The 21,741-nt window shown below is 31.6% G+C and overlaps 3 protein-coding genes across 6 annotated transcripts; 2 read left to right on the top strand and 1 right to left on the bottom strand.

The window, feature by feature from the left end:
• The first annotated feature begins 428 nt into the window (after positions 1-428).
• On the top strand, positions 429-6,807 carry LOC107491140 (cleavage and polyadenylation specificity factor subunit 2). 2 transcript variants are annotated; one of them, XM_021143524.2, is made up of 19 exons: positions 429-448; positions 710-935; positions 1,184-1,352; positions 1,530-1,626; positions 1,841-1,967; positions 2,056-2,171; positions 2,293-2,387; positions 2,485-2,636; positions 2,750-2,807; positions 2,878-2,985; positions 3,480-3,732; positions 4,379-4,563; positions 4,712-4,804; positions 5,137-5,235; positions 5,437-5,568; positions 5,658-5,702; positions 5,817-5,984; positions 6,125-6,199; positions 6,344-6,807. In XM_021143524.2, exons 2-19 carry the CDS (start codon positions 787-789, stop codon positions 6,443-6,445), a joined length of 2,223 nt encoding a protein of 740 aa, XP_020999183.1. In that variant the 5' UTR covers positions 429-448; positions 710-786; the 3' UTR covers positions 6,446-6,807. The 2 variants fall into 2 exon arrangements, with proteins under 2 accessions (XP_020999183.1, XP_015967402.1); XM_016111916.3 differs by lacking the exon at positions 429-448 and having other exon boundaries at positions 665-935.
• Positions 6,808-6,908: 101 nt separating this feature from the next.
• Positions 6,909-11,395, bottom strand: LOC107491141 (protein NLP6). Of its 3 annotated transcripts, none has more exons than XM_016111917.3 (5): positions 11,020-11,395; positions 9,759-10,348; positions 9,414-9,461; positions 8,351-9,293; positions 6,909-8,258 (listed from the first exon to the last, which is right to left on the bottom strand). In XM_016111917.3, exons 1-5 carry the CDS (start codon positions 11,261-11,263, stop codon positions 7,123-7,125), a joined length of 2,961 nt encoding a protein of 986 aa, XP_015967403.1. In that variant the 5' UTR covers positions 11,264-11,395; the 3' UTR covers positions 6,909-7,122. The 3 variants fall into 3 exon arrangements, with proteins under 3 accessions (XP_015967403.1, XP_020999180.1, XP_020999181.1); XM_021143521.2 differs by having other exon boundaries at positions 9,759-10,151; positions 11,020-11,157; XM_021143522.2 differs by lacking the exon at positions 11,020-11,395 and adding an exon at positions 10,962-10,994 and having other exon boundaries at positions 9,759-10,151.
• A 5,137-nt stretch (positions 11,396-16,532) lies between these two features.
• LOC107490855 (probable pectinesterase 8) lies at positions 16,533-17,468 on the top strand. Its single transcript, XM_021144022.2, has 3 exons — positions 16,533-16,734; positions 16,832-17,091; positions 17,179-17,468. The coding sequence occupies exons 1-3, from the start codon at positions 16,540-16,542 to the stop codon at positions 17,342-17,344; spliced, it is 621 nt and encodes a 206-aa protein (XP_020999681.2). The 5' UTR covers positions 16,533-16,539; the 3' UTR covers positions 17,345-17,468.
• Positions 17,469-21,741: the final 4,273 nt, after the last annotated feature.

Genomic DNA, 21,741 nt, shown 5'->3' with positions numbered 1-21,741 from the left:
TTCTTATCGGGCTGGTCCGCGGCATCGGAGTCGGACCAACCGGAAAAGCCGTCGCCTTTGGGGTCGGAGCCGGTCCACGAGGCCTTGTCAGGACCATTTCCAGTCTCGGCGACACAGAAAAGGCGAAGACGAGGGTTGAAATTGAGGGTCCGGAAACGAAGAGTGAAGGGGAATCTCCTGCAATTGGCGGCATTGAAGGCCAATCGAAGCTGGAGTGAGCTCGGAGAAGAGCTCGTTGCAGTCACCATAGCCATCATCAAACGAAAAAACCGTGATTGAAGAGAGAGAAAGAGAGAATATAATAGAATGGTATAATTTAAAGGGTAGTTAGTAGAAGAAGTAGCAGAATTCGTTGGTATTAAAGAGGGGAAGGAATGTTATTGTTCTCTTCTTTCTTTCTTCCTTCGTTTGTGGTCTGGGGCTTCTAGTCGTAACACACTACTACTGGGTTGGTTGGTGTAGCGTTGAAAATCTCAAAATATATGTTGCTATCTTCTAATTTATTTATTTATTTTTTGAGAATCTGATTGTGCCAAATGCCAATATCAATTGGCAAAGAATGAGTTTTTGTAAATAAAAATATTTACTAGGGTTTATCAATAAAAATAACTTTTTTTAACATTTTCACTATCGATTAACTATTACATGATTTACTCTCTTGGTTCTTTATTAACTCTCTCTCTCTCTCTCTCTCTCTCTCTCTCTCAAGTTTAAACCCCATGAGGTTGCAGTGTTTGGGGTCGTAGCTCAAGGTAGCAGCAGAAAGCGCATAGCGTAGCAGAAAAGATGGGAACTTCGGTGCAGGTAACGCCACTGTGTGGAGTGTACAACGAGAACCCTCTCTCCTATTTGGTCTCCATCGATGGCTTCAACTTCCTCGTCGACTGTGGCTGGAATGACCATTTTGACCCTTCCCTCCTTCATCCCCTCTCCAAGTAACTCCCTCTCATTCACTCACTCGCTATTTTTCATCTAAATATCTTTCATATCATTAATTTATGATGCTATTTTCAGCTCTCCTAGTTTTTGATTAGTACTGGCATACTGAATTTATTGTTAATGGGAATTGGGAAATGCAATGTTCATGGTGACAATGGCATTGGTGTTTGAGCATGCTTGTGTTTTTGTTATATTGGATTCATCGTTAAGGTTGTGTTGTGGCTGGCAATGTAATGTAATGTAGGGTAGCACCAACTATTGATGCTGTGTTGCTTTCACATCCGGATACCCTTCACCTTGGTGCCCTCCCATATGCCATGAAGCAGCTCGGACTTGCTGCTCCGGTATTTTCGACTGAGCCTGTCTATAGATTGGGCCTTCTCACCATGTATGACCAGTTCCTCTCAAGAAAGGTGAAATTTCATCTAGGTTAATAGGGTTTTAGGGTATTCTTTTTTATTTGTAGGCTTTTGGATTGGACCTCTTTTGTTTTTATGTCAGAGCTTTATTTTTCAGTAAGCAGCATTCGGAAAATGTGCATGTTATAACCAAATAGTTAGATTCAGATGTATCTCATTTTTTTTTTGCAGCAAGTATCAGAGTTTGATCTGTTCACACTTGATGATATTGATTCTGCATTCCAAAGTGTAACAAAGCTAACATACTCTCAAAATCATCATTTCTCAGGTTACCTTCTTATGCTCTCCTTTTCTCCTTTCTCCCTACTTCCTTTTCTAATTGTCTGTATGCGTAAACACTATAAGTTAGTTTCTGAACCCCCTAATCCTATGCAACGGCAACACCAATGACCATAACGAAATTCCCTGTCTATGGTAAAATTTCTTTGAAGTCCATCTGAAAATCCAAAATTTACATGTTGCATAACTTAAACAACTGATAGGCAAGGGAGAGGGAATTGTGATTGCACCTCACGTTGCTGGACATTTGTTGGGAGGCACTATATGGAAAATTACAAAGGATGGTGAGGATGTGATATATGCTGTTGATTTTAATCATCGGAGGGAAAGGTAAAAAATATTTTAGCTTTCAATGTTATATTTCATCTCATATTTATATAGCAAGAAGAAAGGTACTTATCAATCTAATTTTTATTAGGCATTTGAATGGAACTGTTCTAGGTTCTTTTGTGAGACCAGCTGTTCTAATAACAGATGCTTACAATGCTTTGAACAATCAGCCTTACAGACGTCAAAAGGATAAAGAATTTGGTGGTATGTGACTTTATCTCTTATCTATTAAGAGCAAACAAATATGTTTGTTTGTGACATGAATTATACATTTATGGATTCATGTGCATTGGTTATTCTTATCGTATATCTGCTTGATTTTTAGATATCTTAAAGAAGACTCTAAGGGCAGGTGGCAATGTATTACTTCCTATTGACACTGCTGGACGGGTGTTGGAACTTATTTTGATTTTAGAATCGGTCAGTGCAGATATTGTGCTTTTACAATTTCACTCTCCTTTTTCATTTTTATTCCTGAATTTATGTGTCAGTTGACACTAGTTATTTCTGATTGCAGTACTGGGCTGACGAAAACTTGACCTATCCTATATACTTTCTGACTTATGTTGCATCCAGCACAATAGATTATGTGAAGAGTTTCCTTGAGTGGATGAGTGATTCCATAGCAAAGTCCTTTGAACAAACTCGTGAGAATATATTTCTTCTCAAGTAAGCAGTCTCTTAAGTTTGGAGTAATATTTGTATTCGCTCCTTTTTTATTCCTCTGAGATGTTTTGTGTGTGGTTATTTAATATTGTTTTTCTTGTGTCTTGTACTTGCAGGTATATCACACTTCTGATTAACAAGGCTGAGCTTGACAATGCTCCAGATGGTCCAAAGGTAGGTTGAATTTGAATGCTTGCTTTTAATCACATCAACCTCCTTACTGACTCTGATGTGTCTTCCATAGGTTGTCCTGGCATCCATGGCCAGCTTGGAAACTGGTTTTTCTCATGATATATTTGTTGAGTGGGCCAGCGACGTGAAAAATCTTGTGCTTTTTACTGAAAGAGGCCAGGTATCTATTTAGATTATAGATTTTTTTTCCCCTTTTGGGCCTTTTCTATCATGTTTTAGTGTTAGATTTGAAACAAAATAAGGTATAGCAGGGTTTACCTATTTCACATCTGAGGCATCTAGTGCAAGTGATTATATAAAGAATTTAGTTGTATGTGGCAGCAAATTGAGATAGTGTTGTTATTATACCAAGCGATTTTCTCAGCAGCAATGTTCTCTTGACACAAATTTTTAGCCCCACACACATAAGTATCGTGTGAATTTTAGCATGTTAGATATTTTCTTAGCCCTGTAGAATATACTTCCAATTTGATTTTTGAAGAATTCTAGAGGTTTTTTTTCATTGATTTCTTTGTTATTGTGGTGCAATGAGAATGGCAAAAGGATCATTGATCATGTAAACTTACTTTTATCTATAATTCATATTCTTAAGCACTTACAATTGGTTTCTGCCATCGCATGTTTTGGGTCAATCCTTATGTGTTGGATACATAGTATGCAACACTAGCTCGTATGCTTCAGGCTGATCCACCTCCAAAAGCCGTCAAAGTCACTGTGTCAAAGCGGGTTCCTTTAGTTGGGGACGAACTAATTGCCTATGAAGAAGAGCAAAATAGAATAAAGAAAGAAGAAGCTTTAAAAGCTAGTCTTATGAAAGAAGAAGAATTGAAAGCATCTCAGGGGCCTGATAATAATGTTAGTGATCCAATGGTTGTTGATGCTAGCAATGATCATCTATCAGCTGAAGGTAAGGAGTCTTACAAATGGTTTTGGAGCTATTTTTTTTAAAAGTGTTTTTTTTTTTTTCCCCCACGCAAGTAGAAGATATGGCATAAACCTGGTGCTATTTTGCGGTTTTTCGGTTAAATGTTTTGGATTAGATTAGATATTTATCTAGCTCATGTTTCTGTAAGCATAACCATTCTGCTTTGACTATTTCATATTCATCAGTAGTATGTTTGAAATTTTCTAAAACTGTAGAAATGCATTTGTTTGTCTTCAATTGGTTTTGAGCCTTAGGATACCTTGCATTTAAATGTTAAATTAGAAGAACAATGACATTTTACCTTATCCTACAAAATGACCATTTCAATAAATTAGACAAACTGAATCAAATTGTCAGATTCAACACCTTTCAAATATTTATTATTTTATGAACTTTTAACGTGAGCATGCCCCAATTAACTTAAATAAATATGAGGTATATATATTTCTCAGTTATTTTGCGTCTCCTGAAAAGTTTTGTTATGCATCTCTTGAGAGTTTCTTGCACAAGGATTTTATGTTGTGTTAACTTTTACCCTTTTCTTTTTTTTTTTTTCTTTTTGGTCATGGACCTTTTCTTTTTCAAATGTCTAAAATCTTACCATAAGTAATTTGAACTGCACTTCCAGCTGCTGGTCCACGAGGTGGAGGATACAGGGACATATTAATAGATGGGTTTGTTCCACCTTCAACAAGCATTGCCCCAATGTTTCCTTGTTATGAGAATACATCAGAGTGGGATGATTTCGGTGAAGTCATAAATCCAGATGATTATGTAATAAAGGATGAAGACATGGATCAGGGAGCAATGCATGTAAGTCTCATAGCATATACCCCTCATTTCTTCTAAATTCTAAAATAATTGTTACAACCTGATATTACGAATGAAAATTTTTCTTGTATATGCAACCATATATTATAAAAAATACTTGTTGTTTATAGCTTTTCCTATTTTCTTTCAGGCAGGAGGTGATATAAATGGAAAACTAGATGAAGGTGCTGCAAGTTTGATACTTGATACAAAGCCATCAAAAGTCATATCTGATGAAAGGACTGTAAGCAGCAATATATTTTTTTGTTTCTGCTTATAAATTGAAAATTTATATACATGCATTTGAATTTTAACTGTTGTGCTGAGAATCAATTGACTGGATGAACTAAGTTGAATCTCTTTACTCTTTTTTTCATGTTTGCACGTTCAATGTCATTGAACTTATTACTTCCACAGATGTACAAAGCTTTCTAAGATGCTGCTAATTCTGTTTTTCAGACAGTCATCCAATAGCTCAATTTAATTTTTCTTCAGCACGCTTTTCAGGTGTAAGTTTATCTCAAAGGCCATCTTTTATGAATATTAAATCTGCCAAATTACATTGTTTTTATTCAGGTACAAGTCAGATGTTCATTGGTGTATATGGACTTCGAAGGCCGGTCAGATGGAAGATCCATTAAAAATATTCTTTCCCATGTGGCTCCCCTAAAGCTTGTAAGATTCTCTTCGGTGCTTTGACGCATAATTACTTCATAATTACATAAGAACGAGCTTTGAGTACTTAATTACTTAATTCATCATTAGATAAGAACTTGCTTCAAATACATAACAATTACTGCCCCTAAAGGTAGTAAGACTCTCTTGGCTTTCTCATTTTTTGTCATAAATGATGACTAGTCTTAATTCTCTTGGAAGGTTTTGGTGCATGGATCAGCTGAAGCTACAGAACATCTGAAGCAGCACTGCCTGAAGCATGTTTGTCCTCACGTCTATGCTCCACAAATTGAAGAGACAATTGATGTTACCTCTGATTTATGTGCTTACAAGGTATAATAACTTCTAATTTTGGGATGTTTTCTGGATCAGATTTCAAGGTGTAAAAAATTAATCATGTCATGTTTGTTCATGGTATATAGGTTCAACTATCTGAGAAGTTGATGAGTAATGTACTCTTCAAAAAGGTAAATAATAGACATTTTTGAAACTGTTATAATTCATATATATGTTTGTTGCCAAGCATTTTCCTGCATGATTGGGAATTCGTTGTTGAATAATGAATATAAGTTCAACTGCAGCTGGGAGAATATGAAATAGCTTGGGTTGATGCTGAAGTTGAGAAAACAGAAAATGAAATGCTTGCACTAGTCCCTGTCTCTTCACAAGTTCCTCCCCATAAATCTGTTCTTGTTGGTGATTTGAAATTGGCAGATTTCAAGCAGTTCCTCTCAAGCAAGGGTGTTCAGGTGATTCTTCAGTTCCTTCATGAAAACTGATCATGTTTAAAATGTTAGTTGCAAACATTTTCCAACCCAAATTTGAGTGAAAAGAATTGGTGGGATTTGCTTCATAAAAATGTGTATCATGACATGAAAACCATTTACAGGTGGAATTTTCTGGTGGGGCTTTGCGATGTGGAGAATATGTAACTCTCCGAAAAGTCGGCGATACAACTCAGAAGGCAAGTGCTTCTCCTGAACATTTGTCAATTTTTCACCCTTTTATTAGTAAATTGATCATTTCGAAACGCTGGTACGAATGACGCTGATAAATTCCTAAATCAAGGTTCTGATCTTTCTTATTTTTTTTTTTTTTATGTAAATAGGGCGGAAGTTCTGGTACTCAGCAAATTGTTATTGAAGGTCCTTTGTGCGAGGATTATTATAAAATTCGTGAATATCTTTATTCACAATTTTATCTGCTTTAGATTTGGCTGGACGCCAATGATGAAGTTCTTTTCTTCTCTCCTTCTATGCCCCTTGATGTCCTATATACAACGTCGGAGTGATTGAGATTCTGATGAAAAGAAGAGAATACAAAGTTGCCGCAGGTCTCCCTAAAAGGCAAAACAAGAATGGAGATCCAAGAAACAGGGTGATGACTGTTGCAAAGTAGGTTCATTTGTGTTTTCACTTGAGCAAGATTCATAGGGGCTCACTTGCATTCCATGTTGATAAAATCATTCTGATTCATCATTGGATCTCTTTGTACCTTGAATTTACTAACCATCTAGGCGCAGCTGTTGCGATGGTTTCACACTTGACTGAATATTGAAGCTTTTTGAGTTCATCTGCCCTTTTGATTCTCACTGTTATTTTTAATAGCTATGTCACATTGTTTTTAAGAGATAAGAATATATGTAAATCATTTTTAGTGTAATTAGAACAGACTTGCAGAAAACTAGTAGTTGATTTTTAGTGAGTACATACATTTTTGAATCACATAATCTTAAAGAATTGGAAACTGTCATGCTATGCAATTTGAACTGATCAGAAACCACAATCCTTTAAAAAATTTTGGGGGAAAAAACTATCCTTGCATAAGTACAACAATCTAAATAATTGAGTACAAACTTAGGAACTATATATACAAGCCTATTTATCCTCAGTTCCCAGAGCTCTCACAAGAGCTTCCAAGAATGGAAACTGTGTCATGCACCACAAGCCTTATCATGTTGCTTCCTGATGAAGTTAAAACATCCATGCACTCCTGAAGATCTGCATCACATGATATCAAAACCCATTCATTATCATCGTCCAGATACTTTATATCAAATGCTCCAATTTCTAGTTTCAATCTCTTTGAAATTTCTTCCTGCAGTTCAACAATGCCACAGTTCAAAAACACCCTAAACCTTATGATATCTTCTTTATATGTTGCCTTAATTGTCACACTCTTCATCTCTTTCTTAGGTGCAAAAGGTATCATAGTATTGTTGCTATTAAGGGTAGTATCCATCATGCATTGCTTGGGAGCCAAGTCATGACATGGTGGATTAACCCCACAAGCTTCTAAAGCTTGATCCTCCAAAGGGCACAAATTTCTCAAGTCTTTAGAACTACCAACACCCTCAAGTAGCATTCTGCCAAATGGTTCTTGAGGTTCTGTTCTCTCGACGTTAAGCGCAGTATATGCATTTGCATAATTCAGTGCATTAGTTGGCTGCATTGTTGACTCTGTCGAAACTCCTAACGGAACAGATTTCTCTTTGTTGAATGGTCTGAATATATTTGCAGGTGAAATTTCATTTGGGGGACTACCATGACATGAATTGTGAGAATGGGGATTTGCGCTATCTTCACTTGAACCACTAAGATTTCTAAACTTCTCTGGATCTTTAGTGCCAACTTCTTGAGTAGACCAACCTTCTTCATGGATCACCTTCTCAGGACTCTGTTCCCCTTCAAGCAATTGATCTTGCATCCTCACCTGTCGGTTTGTCTCTGATACTCTCGAAGTATCCAAATCATTTTCATTCATCCGAGTCTTGGATGGCTGGATGCTCAACGAGGCATTCCGGTTGAACATTTTTGAAGTACAAGGCTCGGTAAAGGAACCGGCAGCAATGGGAAGTGGATCTTTATTTACAGAATTCAAAGCAAATGCTCCTTCTGCACCTCGGACTGATTCAATGACACACTTGAGCTTCGATAAGGAACGGTTAACCTTATTGATCTTTCTTGACGGCCAACGAGATATTCCATGCTGCCTACAGATACGCTTCATAGTCGTCGGGCAAACTGTACAAACAAGACCAAGAATAACACATTCGAGCTTCAGAGAAAATAAGACAAGAAACATTGCTTGTAACTAAATCAAAGTATGAACATACCACCAAGGCTCTTTGCAGCATCCTTCAGACTTCCACTAAAGTAACGTTGCAAAACTTCAAGACTAATCATTTTCTCGGCTTTTCCACGTTTTCTTTCAGAGGGTTTCTTCTTGATTTTAGCATCTAAGGAAGTCATCGGATTCATGCTTCCACCTGCATTATCACCAAGATTCCCTCCATCATTTATATCTTCCAACCATGCCGGCATTTGCTGTTCTAGCGGACCTTGTGGCACTCCATCATCCTTATTTAGCGAGGCGTTGAGCGTAGGTGGTGGTGATTTAGCAGATTGAGCAACTGGAACAGATTCAAGGCTCAAATGAATTCTTTCATTTATTGGTTCTACAACTTCAATTGTACAACCCTCCTCGAGTTCCACACCGGCAGCAACCTTAAGACTCTGGAAATTCTGCTTCATTGTTGCCAATATAGATCCCAACAAATCCTTTTGTTCATAAAAGTTTGTGATGCTAGGTGGCAGAAAAAACTCCAACACATAATCATCACTTCCGGTATGAGAACTTTGTAAACAGATTGCGAAACAGCTGGTTAACCCAAACATGAGAGCATAATGAACTAGAGGATAATCAGTTTTGCAGAATTGAGTTATGTTTCCACAGAAGCTCATGTTATGGGATAAAAATGCCCTGCCAGCAACACCTTGACCTTGTTGTAAGTGATGCTCGGCGCAAGCATCATGGAAACCCCATGTATGAGCATCAATGACATAGAATGCTACATCGGAGGCAGACATGCAAACTCGCCCCATGCAGTGGCCATCAAAACTAGAACAGCTTTTCTTAAGACCGCCGCCATTTGCCAAAACACTCCGATGCCTACAGGGAACCCATGTTTGTGCAAGAGGTAAATTATGAGTTTCACATACCACTGTCAATATCTCCAAAATCTCTGCTAACGCATTCTGGCGACCTTCGTTGCAAATCTAGTGTAAAAGAATTACCAAACTATGAGAAGATAGAGGAAATATTCCTTCATCAAATCCTAAACACTGAAAATACTAAGAATCAAGACAGAAGCCAAATAGTCCATAATATGCAATCACCTGAGCAAATGGATGTTCCAGAATTTCTGAACTCCTCAAATTCACTGCCTGCAAGGAAACTGACAGCAGGTAACTCAGGAATCTTAAAATTGTGTGTAATAATACATTGCCAAATCAATCTTGAAGGATATATGAATTACATCCTCTGTCCAATAATAATGATCACATTAACAAATCTGATACAGCACAAAGTGTATCAGACACATTAAATTTGGATGTACCAATTTTGTCAATGTGATTATTGGACAGAAGGAATACATCGTAGCCATCACATGATATTCACCAAAGACGGGCAAGGTGATGCACATCTTAAAATAAATAGCAGAGTTGAAAAGAAACACCAACCTCAAGGGCTTTGCAGACTTTATCAACCTCAGGAGCATAATTAACCTTCTCTGAAGTCATTATCAGCTCCAATACACCAACACATGACTGCCCTGGTGATTCAAACACAGGCAAAGCCAACGTTCCGCGGACATTGTAATGTTGAGCATGGTTTCTCCGAGAGTACTCTCTACTTGTATAATACTGAACATTGGGAGTCCATTCTGGCAATTTCTGCTGAAAAACTCGACCGGGAAGTCCCAAGATTTCATCATTCTCCCCATCAACAGGAAACATATACATCAGGGAAACTGTTCTGTACTGATGTAGTCCATTACTATGTGGATCAAGAACAAATGGTTGACCTGAAGTTGTGAGTGCATAGCGGTTGCCATTCCTCACAGGTGCCCAAACCTGAGCCAGAAAATTCTGTTCAGTCAACTGTTTGAAGTGGCGAAGTGCTTGTGTCATTCTTTCCTTAATTAGACAATAACCATCTGGAATTTTTATAGGTGGAAGAGGCACAAAGGGGGGTGACACTATTTTTTTGTTGTCATCATTTTCAACCGGATTTTCAGTTTCAATTGCTGTATTTGTATTTGTATTATCACCTGAAAGCAGTAGCTTCAGTTAGAAGAACTGCAGGTGACAGCAAAAACACAAAAAAGGCTACAAAATGGTAATAACATGTTTGAGTGAATCCCACATCTTATAATATCAAGAGCTTACTTCAAGAACAAGAAATTCACTTTTTACATACACATGCTATAGTCAAAATTCCAATAAATCAAGAATTCTAGGGAGAGGAAAAAAAGCTTTGTTGTAAGTATGACATAGCTTGAAAGTTAAGGAATTGAAAGATGAAAAGACAACAATCATGGGAAGCCATGAAGTTTAGCTATTGAAAGTATCAAATTGAAAAGAGAGAAATGAAAAAGTATTTCAGCATTAAACCCAGATAGCAGATATATGTAGCAAAGCTTAATTAAGTATTTTTTTTTCTTTTTTATTAAACAAAAATAATACTACCTCAATATACATATATTCTGAGATATGAAGTATACAGCTAAAATTCCAAATAACAGAAAATTATAGTGAAATATATAATTCAAGACCCTCTTAAATTTCCCAATCAATTAAAGCAAGTTTAGTGAGAGGTGTTCAAGTTACAGTCAACTATGAATCAAGCAAGTACAAAAATTTGAACCATTGAATAAAACTCACAAAACCAAAAAATAACATGAAACAAGAGATGAATCCATGGCCTCAGAGAAAGCTGAACCTGCAACAACCCTGACATGCCTGTGATCATCTTCAACATCAGAGAAAGCCCAGAGAGGAGAAAAAGGTTGTTCAGAGGAGGTTGTTATGATGAAAGGAGACATGGGGTTGGAAGCAGAAGGGGTGTGATCCATGGGCCATGATGAACTTTCAAGGTATATATCAAAATCCATGGGAAAACCATGTTCTTCTTGTGGCTTTGACTTGGAAGGAAGTTCAGATTTTTCTTCACAGGAGTCTGGCATTCTCAAAGAAGAGAAAAGGGATTGTTTTGAAGGAGAATTTGGAGTTGCAGAGTGATAAAGATTAGAACTTTGTGATTATGGTGAAGAGAGAGAGAGAAGGGGTGGGAACAGCAAAGTAGAGAGAAATATGGCTATATGAAAACTTCAGAAGAAGACAGAGAAATTGGAATATGTATCAAAGAGTTTTTTTTTTTTTCACCATTGCTATGCCATTTGTTTGCATTCATGGTAGAAAAAAAAATATTTTTTATAATTACTTACAAATAATTATCTAAATAAAACAGATGTGATTCAACTATTGTAAAAAAATTTACATTGTTAATGCCTTAATCTCATGTTTAAATGATAATTTGTACTATTTTTTCTTTTATCTTTTTTCTCTAATTCAATGAATATTTCATATAATAATATTAATTAGGTGTGTGAATGGTATTATCTAATTCTATGCTATTTTAATAATAAAGTAATATAACTAACTCATTCATTAACATTAAAGTATACAGAGAGAGTTGAATTTTTTGGTGACTAGAGAGAGTTGAATTTTAATATCCTAATAGTCATTTACAAAATTATTCAACTATAAAATATTATTTAATAATAAATACAAAAATTAATTATTTTTACTAATATATATGTGTGTAATTTCTTTATAATAATAATGCATTAAAATTAAATTGGATATATTCTTAGTTTAAGATTTTAGTACTGGAGTCAAGTACATAGTAGAACTGTCAAAATTAATTTTTGGAATTTAATCGAACTGAATATTAATAAAAAAATTCTAGAATTTTCTTGAAATTTTAGAGAGAAAAAAAAATAGTAATAACAACAAGAGTCAAAGAGAATTCCATTGTTGCCACAAATTGCTGCCAAAGAGTTTGGTCCTCAGTACTTGTCTTTTATGTGCCAATAAACAAAGGGACTTGTCTTTTTCTCTTTATTATTTTCATTTGGTATAATGCTGGGTTATGGAATTTGGGGGAGTTTTACATCGTTGTGACGGTGTTCAGGTGAAGGGAAGAAATCGGACGGTTCGATTTATTGCAGTTGAAAGAGAACACAAATCGAACCGTTCGATTTGTGGTTTATGGAAGGCAGTGCATGAAAATCGGACCCACCAATTTCATGCTTTACATTCAAATTTTTTTTGGGTCCAAAGAAATCGGACCAAACAATTTCTTTACAAGTCATAAAATCGGATCCAACGATTTCCAAACCATCACACTTGCGTAAAGCACCATATACTCTCATACTCATGTGATACTCCATCTTCTTTCCAATATGAAAAATAAAAAAGTGGACCAAAGTGGCAATTTTTCATTATTATATAATTGTTTTCTTTTTCATGCTATAATAATTAGACGATCATGGTTCTAAAAGCCACTGCTATGAGTTATATGTGAGATGTGACAAGGAGAAACTTATGCAATATATTACTGAATAGACACTGAAATAAAGAAATGACATTATTGTATCATGTTGCTGTATAACTTAGAAGAAGTTATTTGTATGTCTTTTGTATAAAGTAAGAATTTATTTTGATATATGTTATTAGCATAAATAATGAGTTAAGGCTTAGAGTGATCGTTTCTGATATTCTAATTATACTAATTAGCTTTTAGACATTTGATACAAATTGATGTGTGATTAAATAATATTGTGACATGTGGTACAATCATTTACGTTAATATATTATGTATCATTGATCAATATATTATCATATTATTATATGTAATCAAACTATAAAGTGACACGTGTCATTAATTAACAGTTTACATCATCAAACCATATTATTACACTATTAATAAAAAATGGTCAGAAATTAACATAATATCCTTTTATTAATCTCAATAATATAATTGATACAATTAAAACTTCAATAATAATTTTAATACAAAAATTATTTTAGAGCTTAACTCCATAAATAATATCTTTTATTCAAATATCTAATCATAATATATATACTATCATTACTTTAATAAAGATTCTTTGTTGCTCTTATTATATTGAAGATAATATTTCAAAATTCTCAAATATAAATAGCATGCATTTTAGATTAGATGTTCTTGGTGTAAAGTAAAACACTTTACGACTAATAATATGTTAAAAGTAGTCTAGACAATAAAAACAAATGCCTTTTCATTCCCTTTAATTTGGCTATTGTAGATCTTTATAAGAATATAATCTGCTAATATTATTTATAAATCATAAATCATTTTCAATAGAAGAATATGTGTATAATGACACAAATTGAACCCTTAGCCCTTTGGAAAAAGATTCTTGAATCTTGCCACTAATTAGTAGATTATTATTCCCTTGTTACTGGCAACCATATTTTCTCATCATTTCTTTTCCAACTATGTTTTTTTTAATTTATTTAATTTTTGACTTGTGAGACTGAAGCTAGGAAATTCCACACATACATTCATTCTCTTATATTCTTTTTTTAGTCTATGTCATGTGAGAAGAATTTTTTTTTTCCATATAATTCAATTAGGAAGCCGATTCTTTCAGTTAATATAAGTCAAATTAAAAAAAAACCTTTAAATTTTAATTAAAAAATTAATTTCTAAACTTTAAATTATAAACTCTGAATTTTAAATTCTCAAAACAAAGTGGCAGTTAAAAAAATTTATGATAAAAAATTGACTAATATTAATTAATTAAAACTTAATTCTCTGTACTTATTCTTTTCTAAAATCTAAAGTGTACAGCATATTATAATATTAAATAATTATATATTAAGCATTCAAACTCAATTCTCATATTAATTTTATCCCTAAGCAAAAAACAAGAATGATTATTGGTAAGGAATGAAACTTTTTCTTCTAAGGAATCTCACTGTTATAAAGGAGTGGTTATGCACTATGCACCTTATAAAATTTTAAGCTTGAATAATTGGAGTATAAATAAAGTATAAACCATTGCATATGTGGACCTTAGGGTAAAGCACAAAAATAGGTACTCCACTACTGCTTTAGTGGATAACTATTCCTCACTTGCCATATATGAATAGTTTGTGGATTTTGAATTTTCAAGGCTTAGATTATATTCTGGAATATATCTATGCTCAATCATCAATTTGGCTGGCCCTCATAAAATTTCAACTTTTCTCACTTTTATTATTGGCCCTCTTGGTAAAAGAGGTACCATTCTTAATAATCCATTAATTATTTGGTTTACCTTTTTTCTTTAGTTTACCCTTAAGTGGAATCCATTTAGTTATCGCTCTTCATTTAATTTCCACTACTTAATTATTACACCTTAATAATGTTCCATACAATTATTAATTAGTGCTTAATGATAATTTCATGATTGTTGTAGCAGCTCGCTAGAAAGATAATAAAAAATTTTGACAATATAAATAATGAGTTTATTTAGTTCAATAGAATAAAAAATAAAAATCATTCCACAAATTATTTTAAATTCAAAAATCACATTCAGAAATAACTATTCAAACTCTAAATTACAAACAGTTTTCATCTTCCAAATCACTCTTCCTTCCCTTGTAACCCCCTCCCCGGTTACTGTCGGGATCGTCATCAAACAACTATCTACGTAGTTATTAAAATAATCATCCGATTATCTATTGAAATGAACATCCAGCATTTGTTAATTGTATATATTTAAACTGAATCTAATAAAATAATCATTCAATTAAGAATTAAAATAAACATCTACATACTTAGTGAATTGAATATCCAGTACATTTGCGGAGTGGAGAGAGTCAACGGTAACTAAATTGTGAATGAAAATGGAATTAAATCAGAAATGTTAAAAGTAAAAAGAAAAGAGAATTAAAGATTCTTTATCTTCATTGATTGTGGATGTGGATATATAGCAACTAAAACCATGGACCAACAATTTTTTTGCCATTTTGTCATTAATTCTGTATCTTCATTGATTGTGAATATGTAGATATATAGTACCGAGGGATAACGTGCGTCTTGAACAGCGCGATGGGAGACGGCAGTTTGCAGTAGGGCTTGCACGGCTAGCTAAGGAAGTATGCGATATATATATACAATCCCACTACGTTACCAACAATGTTCCTGCCAACTCTTGTTTATGACTATATTTAATGGAAGTGTCTTTGTGGATATGTCTAACAAAAATATTTTTTTATATCTGTATCTAATAGAAGATGAGATACATACTGAATCAAACAATATTTAATGAATCCAAATATAGTTTGTTTTCAAAAGAGGAACAGAAGTAAGAAGAAGAGAGAGATGTATGTTTAATTTATTATTAAGATATACAAATGTTAATTGTTAGTTGGATAATCATTCACAAAAAAAAAAACATTTGTTATGTGTTAATGGGTATCATTAGTAGTGACGTTAATCATCTATATGATACAAATCTGTCGCAATTAAGCAATTTAATTAATTAATTATTCTTAATTATATTCTTAAATAAGCAATTGCGTGCTCTTCTCAGCAAAAGCACTTAGCTAGACAATGATGGGTTTGAGAGTTTCAAATGAAAAGGTACACCAGTTAATTAATTAGCTACCAAATAAAAAAATAATGATAAAGCAATTTCTAAATAAAAAGTCAAGTTCAAATAGATATATACTAATAGTGAATTGGCCGAATGATAATACATTTATTATCTTTCAGTAGTTTTGAATTCGAATTTATTTTTAGAATATTATATCTAATTTTAAATTTTTTACATATAAATTATATATAAATTTTAATTTATTTTTTTCAAATTTTATTTTATTATATAAATATTTTTTATTTCCTCTAATATTTTATCTAATTTTGTCCTGTTCAAATATAAATAAATAAGTGCACTGCAAATATGATTAGATACCGAGTATCATGAATATTCTAAAAAATTCGTATCCCAGTATACGATTTTGACATTAATTAATTTAACTTAATTAGTAGTTTCATGCATGGGGCCAACCCCATATATTTTTTCTTTCCACAAAGAGAACATAAAAGAGGCAGTGATATCATTGTATAAGCTGAGAAGGACAAGCAATATTCAAATGCAAATGGCACCCCTGTAATGATAATAATGTACATTATTATGATTAAAAATAGTTATTTGTCATTCAAAAAATCACGTAATGGAACCAAAAGGAACTAATTAGGGTTAATTCGTGTCAACCCTAGTTTACCGTACACTTGTGGCGCTAATATGTGTTGAACTTTCGAGAAGATTAACCTTATGTTACAATTAATCATAACACTAACATAAATTCAACTTTGTTATATATATATATATATATATGCTCTTTGAAACAGAACTTGGCACCAATGCCAAGTCCTGGGGTTGAAGGAGCACAAGCAGTAGCAATCAGAATATCAGGAGATCAAGCTGAATTCAAGGGTTGTGGATTCTTTGGAGCACAAGACACCCTTCATGATGATAAGGGTCGCCATTACTTCAGGGATTGCTATATCCAAGGCTCAATTGATTTCATATTTGGCGATGGAAGGTCCTTTTACGAGGTATTCTCTTAACATATCGAATGTGATTGAATGACTGTATAATCGATTAGCACAAACTTAGTAGTAGTACAACTTAGCCATATATTGGTGTGTACAGAATTGTGAAATAGTTTCTATAGCGAATCCAGTGCCACAAGGATACAGGAGCATAAATGGTGCAGTGACAGCTCATGGAAGAGTATCCATGGATGATAACACAGGATTTGTGTTTGTGAACAGCACAATAGGAGGGAGTGGGAGAATATGGTTAGGAAGGGCATGGAGACCATACTCACGTGTTGTTTTTGTGTCAACAACAATGTCAGATATCATTGCCCCTGAAGGTTGGAACGATTTCAATGACCCTTCAAGGGATCAGTAAGTAATAATAGTCACTATAGAATGAATTAAAACTACTAAACCGGTGTGATTATTTTAAATAAATGGATGCATGAATGCACGCAGGACCATATTCTATGGAGAGTACAATTGCTCTGGTCCCGGAGCTAGCATGGCAATGAGGGCACCATATGTGCAGAGATTAAACGATACACAAGCTCTTCCATTCCTCAACATAACTTTTATTGATGGTGACCAATGGTTGGAAAATTACACACAATTAATAACCTAATTACCTACTCTCATCTTCCCATTATTATTACTTTTTTTTTGTCATTCATTCATACCATGTCAATATAATAAGAACCCAATTTGCTTAAACAACCCATTCATTTGCTTATTATATCATCATATGTATAATGATAAACTCCCAAGAGTTGATTTTACAAGTTCAGTTACGTCGTTGCATACAATTTTATATCAACTTTGAAGTAGCTATATATATACGCTCTTCTCTTTACACGTGCACTGTTCTTGTCTTGGGTGACTCACAAAAATAAATAACGTACTTGTCTATAAATCTATGATGAAGCATTCAAAATTTCAAATTGAACTAGAACATAACTCTTTATCTACTGTAGTGCCAAGTAAATAAATAAAAGAGAAAATTTCTCTCTCTTCTTTTTTTCTTCTGTAAGATGCTAAAATGATATTTTATTCTCTTTTATTTTATAAATGTATATTTTTCTCCTTCTTAACTTTTAAAAAATCTTTTTTTTAATCCATTTTAAACTTTTTGTGTTAACTAATGTTAACTTTATTCATTTTTTAAGAAAAAAATATTTTTAAAAAAAATACCCATTAACAAAAATTTTATTTTTTATCATTAAATTTTGCTTACCAAAATATCTTTTAATAAATTATTCTTTTATTAATTAAATTGTATTTTTAACGAAATATTTTCAAAAAAATTAATAATTAAATTATTTTTTTCTAAGATACCTATTTTTCAATAATTTTTTAATTATTAAATTGTGATTTTACTAAAATTTTTGTTAACAATTATTTTTATATTTTATTATTAATTTTTTTATATCAATATATATTATTTTAACATTAAATAAAAAAATCTTACCACTGTTAATATATATAACAATTAATATATATTATATTGAAAAATAATCTTACTAAAATTTTTTATTTAATGTTAAAATAATATATATATAGATATGGAAAAATTAATAGTAAAATATAAAAAATGATTAACAAAAATTTTGGTAAAATTATAATTTAATAATTAAAAAATTATTAAAGAATATTTTAAAAAAATAATATAATTATTAATTTTTTTAAAATACAATTTAATCAATAAAAGAATAATTTATTAAAGGATGTTTTACTAAGAAAAAGTTAATGATAAAAAATAAAATTTTGTTAATTGGTATTTTTTTAAAAATATTTTTTTTAAAAAAATGGATAAAATTAACATTAATTAACACAAAAAGTTTAAAATGAATTAAAGAAGAGATTTTTTAAGAGTTAAAAAAAAAGAGAATGTATATTTATAAAATAAAGAGGAGATAAGTATCATTTTAATATCTCTTATGAAAATGAAAAGGAAATGGAATTTTCTCAAAAATTAAAAGAGGTGTTAGTTGATAGTGTATGTTTACATATTTTATTCTACTGTGTTTACAATCAATGCATAATTTATGTACCAATTGGCATTATATTTGTTTTTAAATATGTCAGATTGATGTTTGATATTTTCGGACTATATATTCTAGTAAACCACCAACCTATAATCATCATACTATAAATAGTACAACAAGAATAGAAAAATATGTTGAGAAAAAAATATGATAAAACACACATTACAAGAAATATATAACGATACTTATTCAAATAAAGATGTTAAAAATATTTTTTATAAAATTTTTTTGTATTAAAAGTGTATTTGTTTGTTTAGTCATACTTAAAAAAAAAACTTTTGTATCACATTAAAATCAAACTATATAATTTATGATCTAATGATAAAAAAAAAGTATCTTTATATAAAAATAATTGTAAAATTTTTATGGTAGTATCTACCATATATAACATATCCTCGCAAATTTGCCGGAAAAACCGCCACTAAACCAACATATAACGGCTATTTTTAAAGTTGTTTCTAAAAAGATGACACTATTTAGAAGGATGAAACCAGTTAAATTATCTCATGAACCAACTCAAATTCGACTTGTTAATAGTTTGATAAATTGGCTTCGTGAGCTGGTGAGTCGAATTTGAGCTTAAAATTAAATTCATAAATTAAATAAGTCAAATTTAAATCTGAATAAACTCAATTCATTAGCTCATGAAACGGACTCAATTATATATATATATATATATATGTATTTAATTTATATTATTATAAATTTTTATTAAATTAAATTTAAATTTAAAAAATAGACTCAATTATTAATAAATTAAATAATAAACTAAATCAATTTTTGTGAGTCGACACTTCCAACCCTACTATCTGTCGGTATTATTACAGTGAAATTAGAGTATGCATATGAACCATATCCATGTGTACCCTGGTTTTAACTTACCTTCATGCATGCAATTATAAAACCTATATTCCTCATGATGTATATATGGGCAATGAACATTTTATATGTATAGTTTTATTTCTAGATAATCTATAAGCACAAGAGACATCAACATGAATTACTATATGTTACCCATATTTGATTGGTTGACACATGACTCACGTTATATTGAATTATGTAATGATTGATTCATGTTAGTATTTTTTAGAGGTCTAATTAAATCATTAAATTTTCAAAAGTCAAATTAATTGTTTAATTGAGATTATATTATATATTAACTCCATATTTAATCTACACACCCTTCATGATTCAGCAATTTGCATTCTATTGATATTTCATGTATAACTTTCTATGTATGTTCATTCTTTAATTTATTTCTTTTCTAAAATAATTCACTTTAGTTTAATAATCTCTAATGGAGTTAGACGCACAAAAAAAAAATTTAGTTATTTTATCGATTTTTATAATTTTATCAAATTTTTAATTAAATTTTTTAATTTATTTTTTAATTAGATTATTATATCATATTAGATTTTGTAACTAAATTTTTATTGCGATAAAAATATTAGAATTAATAAAATATTCTATTAAACTATATAGAATATTTAATTAAGTGTTAAATATATTCATTTTGTTTAATAGAATATTTTGTTAATTCTATTTTTTTTTATCACAGTAGTGACTTAATTACTAGAGGTATTTATGGATCGGATGCGATATGTATATCCGCGGTAGTTATCTAAATTCTATCCAAAAATTATGGATATCATCATCCGATCCACAATGCCATCGGATCGGATCGGATCTCCACACTATATAAAATCGGATCGCGGATTTTATGTAAATATCCGAATATCTGCGGATCCACAAAAATAAATAAATAAATAAGTAAATATTTTTTTATGTTATATTTTCAACTAATAATTATCATATATGTTGTAATATTTTATTTTTATTATTCAAGAAAAATATGTTTAAAAATATTTTAAGAGTAAACATATTTAAAAAAGTAGAAAAAAAAATTTATCGATATTTTTTAATAAAAATAAGATTTTAAAAATATTTTTATGTTTTGCGGATCCGATTAGATCCAAACTTAAAAATTACGGAAATTGGATTCGATAAGATGATTTTTAGTGCGGGTCGGATCAAATCGAAATTTTTATCATATCCAATCCAATTTAATTTGAATTCACTTCTATTAATTACAAAATATGGTATGGTATATAGACTCAATAAAAAATATAAAAATCTAAAAAAAAATTTAATAAAATTATAAAAATTAATAAAATAATTAAAAAAAACTCTAACAGAGTTTGGATTTCGGCAGTCTCTCACTGATTTTGTTATTCTTACAAAAAATAGTGCTAAAAGTGATTCTTTCTGTGTTGAATTTTTAGAAAATAAATTAATCCATGCGTGATTTTTTGGAAATGATGTTAACCTAATTTCATAGTAAATAAATGAGGATTTGGAAAAACAATAGGGGTGGCTGCAGACTTATATATGGACTAAGCTACGGTTCATTTTGCTTTTTATTTTTTATTTTTTTATTTTGGAGTCTCAGATTATTTTGCTTTTGTTTATATTTTTTGTATGTTCAGGTAGCTTAAAAAAAAAAAAAAGTAAAATCATAAGTTTGGCTGTCACTTTGGTGCAAGTAATAGAAGTGACATTTGAGATATCTGGTTTGCTTATTGATTTTGATTACATGTTGTCATGTTGACTTCTAAACCTAATTAATTTTGTAATAATTTCTCTTGAGAATGAGTATATATGACATTTCATTAGTGGTAATTAAGTTATTTTAATAACTAAATTAAATCTAATTCACTATTCCAAGAACAAAGCATAGTGGCAAAGAATTGGCGGCGTTTCACCTTACCACTACAAAGCTGTGGTGTAGAAGAAGACTCCTTCGTGTGTGTCGCCACAACAGTGATATTAAATATAATATTGTATTTAATTACAAAAAATTTAATAAAAACAAGAGCCAAAAATATTAAATTTAATTAAATATAATATTATATTTAATTACAAAAATAATTTATTCATCTTACATTTCTCTTTCACTAGAGCCAAAATTTTAAAAATA

The sequence above is a fragment of the Arachis duranensis genome, chromosome 5 (genome assembly GCF_000817695.3).
Source record: "Arachis duranensis cultivar V14167 chromosome 5, aradu.V14167.gnm2.J7QH, whole genome shotgun sequence".
Classification (NCBI taxonomy): Eukaryota; Viridiplantae; Streptophyta; class Magnoliopsida; order Fabales; family Fabaceae; genus Arachis; species Arachis duranensis.
Note: the sequence above shows the minus strand (reverse complement) of the source record. Positions and strands in the feature narration are given on the sequence as shown.